General features: G+C 49.4%; 2 protein-coding genes across 2 annotated transcripts in view; both read left to right on the forward strand.

The window, feature by feature from the left end:
• VOLCADRAFT_89417 (uncharacterized protein) overlaps positions 1-503 on the forward strand; it is a gene marked incomplete at both ends in the record, with an annotated part of 1,313 nt that extends 810 nt beyond the window's left edge. Inside the window, one exon of the mRNA XM_002948942.1 lies at positions 399-503. Within this exon, the coding sequence (XP_002948988.1) occupies positions 399-503 (105 nt within the window). The remainder of the gene's footprint in view (positions 1-398) is intronic.
• Positions 504-2,961: 2,458 nt separating this feature from the next.
• The window catches only part of VOLCADRAFT_104159 (uncharacterized protein), a gene marked incomplete at its 3' end in the record, with an annotated part of 5,248 nt that continues 4,654 nt past the window's right edge, over positions 2,962-3,555 (forward strand). Inside the window, exon 1 of the mRNA XM_002948943.1 lies at positions 2,962-3,298. Within this exon, the coding sequence (XP_002948989.1) occupies positions 3,176-3,298 (123 nt within the window). The 5' untranslated portion in view covers positions 2,962-3,175. The remainder of the gene's footprint in view (positions 3,299-3,555) is intronic.

The raw sequence follows: 3,555 nt of genomic DNA on the forward strand, positions 1-3,555 counted from the left end.
ACGCTACTATTTCTGGTCTTCATAAGGGCAAATTTTGTTTTCGATGGCTTCTGGGCTACGGGCAAGTAATTGTTGATACCGCTATACATGACAGCACAACTACGGCCCAGTATACTTGAATAACATTTCTTTATAGTGGAGGACAGCACCGGGGTATGGATTACAGAGAAGGAACGGTTCGGGGAGTACGTTTTGAACCTTCGTTCATCATTACACCTAATAAGCTTGCAGCTTTTACAGCATCAGAACGTTTTGGAGCTGCTGAAAAAGTACCAAACAAAAATGCAAATTGTTGCGATTTTGACGGGGAGGGTTTACGTTCCCCGTGTGAGGCCTTGCGCCGTTCGTTTTGGGGTCCCCGTTCCATGACTCTCACGTGCACGGGGACCTCGCCATAGCTCAACAAAGATCAGGATCTTCACAGCATGTCCCAGAATTACCCAGACACATTCCAGGCATTCCAGGAGAACAAATCGGCCTTTCGGCATGTATTGGTAATGTGAAGTTTTTGCACGAGTACAAGTAGCTTCATCGGTAATCGCACCTCATTCGATTCACCGTACTCGTACATTTTATCAAAATTTCATCACAACATAGGGTGCAGCACCCTCAATCACATCCACTACACAATAAGACAATTCCTCTGTTGGCCAAGCCTACATACGCATAGCGTGTGGTTTTGTTACCTATGACGGACTGATTCAGTTTCAGAAACGCCTTTGAGAACCGCGGTTGTCAAAGGCCGGCCGGTCTTTGTTCTTCAGGAGGGTAGGTACAGGTCCTTCTGCAAATGCCTTGTAGCAATTGACCTAGCTCGCTTGGGGTGAGGTCGGCTGCCTGTTGTAAAATGCCCTTTACCTTCTGGGCGGGCACATGTATTGCTCTGTAGACATGCCTTTTACTTGTGGCGCTGTAGGAACAATGCGGGATACGCCACTGTATATGAGCAAAGCACGCTTTGGACAAGATCACGCTTCGTTACAGAAGCTTTGGAAAGTGCCGCAGAAATGCGTTACGGCGCGCATTGGAATTGAGCTAGGCCTTTCAATGCTTTAAGGCCATACCTTTGCTTGTGCAGTCGCTTAAACGTTTACTTGTGTTCCTTTCTATATTTTCTTCTTGCCTGGCTGAAGAGGTTCATGAGCTTCCGGGTTCGTCTGAACCGTACGAACTCGTTGAAGCTCTTTGAAGCTTGTAATAGGGCGCCTGTACTTGCAGCGCCTAGTGGGAATATCCATCCATCCATTCTTTCCTGCTGCGAAAATAGGGGGGTCCTTGTGAAGCAGCTGCCCGGGTTTCCAAAGCACGTATGGTGTTGGATTGTAAGGTGCCCAAGTACGTTTGCGAGGAAGAGAATGTGGCCAGGCTGGAGAGGAAAGTGCAGTGGCATATTGGAATGTGAGATTAGCGTAAGCGAGTTACAGGGCATTTGGTGCATGGGCGAATTTACGTGCATACCTTTCACCATAGCATCAGTCCTCAGTTCACTTCTTGGAACGAACATCAGCATAGGTCCAAGCCCTCTCGCGTGGAGGGATATGCAAACAAACATCCTGATAGGGGTAAACTCGCACGCTACCGAGCATTCAACCGAGTACATGCATGCTTAGTTGAATGGTGAGATGCGACCCCCCCTTCATTTCGCGGTCGGCAAGCCAGCCACCGCGTACCAGATATTTTGGCCATGTCAAAGAGACGCTGCACCTCGGTACCTGTGCGCAATGCATACGCTGCTCGACCGTGCCGACCAAAACTACATGTTCCCATCTGAAGATAATCCCGGTGGTTTATCAGCAGCTTTTGAGCTTGCTGCTGGCTCAAGTCCTTCCGTAGTTGCTGCAACACGGCTAACGCAGGCACGGCCGAATGCGCTGCGAAAAGCTGTTCCAAGCCCTCACCGGCATCCATTTTACTTGCAAGGTTCTGAACGGCTTTCGCGATTCTTATCTTTACCTAATTCTGCGCTTCTTATTACTTATTTCGTAAGAGTGTAACTTGAGTTTAGTAGGAACAATGTGCATTATGCGCTGCGCTACCGAAAGCAGGCGCCTTATGCCTTGCACACATGTGCCTCTTCGCCAGCGGTTCATCTTCCGCGGCAGTTTCAAGAGCCCAGAGTTGCAAGCTACGACGTTGGCTTTCGGTGCTTTTATTTACTGCAAAGCATCCACGCAATAGTCCAGCGTGCGGCTATGGCCAACATGCTCACCACGCAACGCGCTGGCGCACCTGGTCCTCATCCGCCAAGAAATTTTATATACATTTGTACAGGCGCATTTTGCGAATCGCACGCGCGCATCTGCGCGGCAAAATTCGCTCCTGACTTTTGGGACGAGATGTACGGATTCTCTATTCGCGAAGTACGACCGGACACATTTGTGCGAGAGGCTGCTTAAATAATCGACTATACTTTGTATGTTGGACAGTAGTTGACAAACCAGTGCCGGACTTGAACTGAAATCGGGACTACAATGAATAGCTTTGTAGTTGGTGGACGGTAGACATGAGAGACGAGTGCCGGATTATAGTCTATGGTTGGCGATTTAGTAAGTATGGGAGCGGTACAAGATATTATTATGTGCCGCATAGTATCGACAAAAGGGATATCTCTCTAATAAAAGCCAGGGACATGCGGCAGATCCTTGCTGTTACCTCTTCTACCCTTGCTTAATGCATACCTTACCTGAATTCTCCTAGCAATTACATGCTCAGTGCCTCTTGCCGTAACCATGTGCACCTCATTTTTTTCCAATTCTGCGCTTTTTCAGTACGGTCACCACACAAGTAAGGTCGTCATGCGATTCTCTGGGTATCCCTCAAGCCTTAAAGTCTAACGACAAATATTACGGCATAAGCACACTGCATGTTGATTAAGTGCTCGTCCTGTAGTGTAGTACGGCAAGTGCGGCGCGGGAGGAGCAGACCGGAATTGGCCAGAGGACAGTGACTGATACGGTAGTGCGTTACAAAGATTAGCTGGGAACAAAGCGCTGAATCCAGACAACGCTAGTTCGCCAGTCAACCGTGCAAGCAAGCGCAAGTCAGAACGTCGTCTGTTGGGGATTTTGAATTGTTTAAATAGTGATTTACTTTGTATTCGGGACCCAGCTCAATAGTAAAGTAGATAAGGCGATTTGACGTTGCTGGCATATCGGTCGCCAGTAACAGCGAAGTGATGGCAGAGCGCGAGCAATCGCGCGGCGGAGGCCAAGAAGGCTTGGAGGACATCCTCCAACAGCGGGACGAAGGAGGACACCAGAATGGCGGAGCACCTAGTTACCCGGAGGGGGCCGATGCGGTGAGTAACAGACGCCAGCTATTGCTCCGCGCGGTCAGACTGTAGGCACAGCCAGCCGCCGCAAGTTCTGTTATATCAAAGGCATGGGAGAGACCGGACCCAGTTTTAAAATAGCGGGAAAGGGATGCGCCGCCGCTGTTGTTTGACCAGGCTGGATTAGAAGCTACGGGTCAGGCTTAGCTTATGAAGAACACGAATCTGTAGACCGCGAGTGGCCGACTCAGAGTATTAGTGCTCGTGAGGTTGGGTCCGTTTCC

This window comes from Volvox carteri (genome assembly GCF_000143455.1).
Source record: "Volvox carteri f. nagariensis unplaced genomic scaffold VOLCAscaffold_12, whole genome shotgun sequence".
Classification (NCBI taxonomy): Eukaryota; Viridiplantae; Chlorophyta; class Chlorophyceae; order Chlamydomonadales; family Volvocaceae; genus Volvox; species Volvox carteri.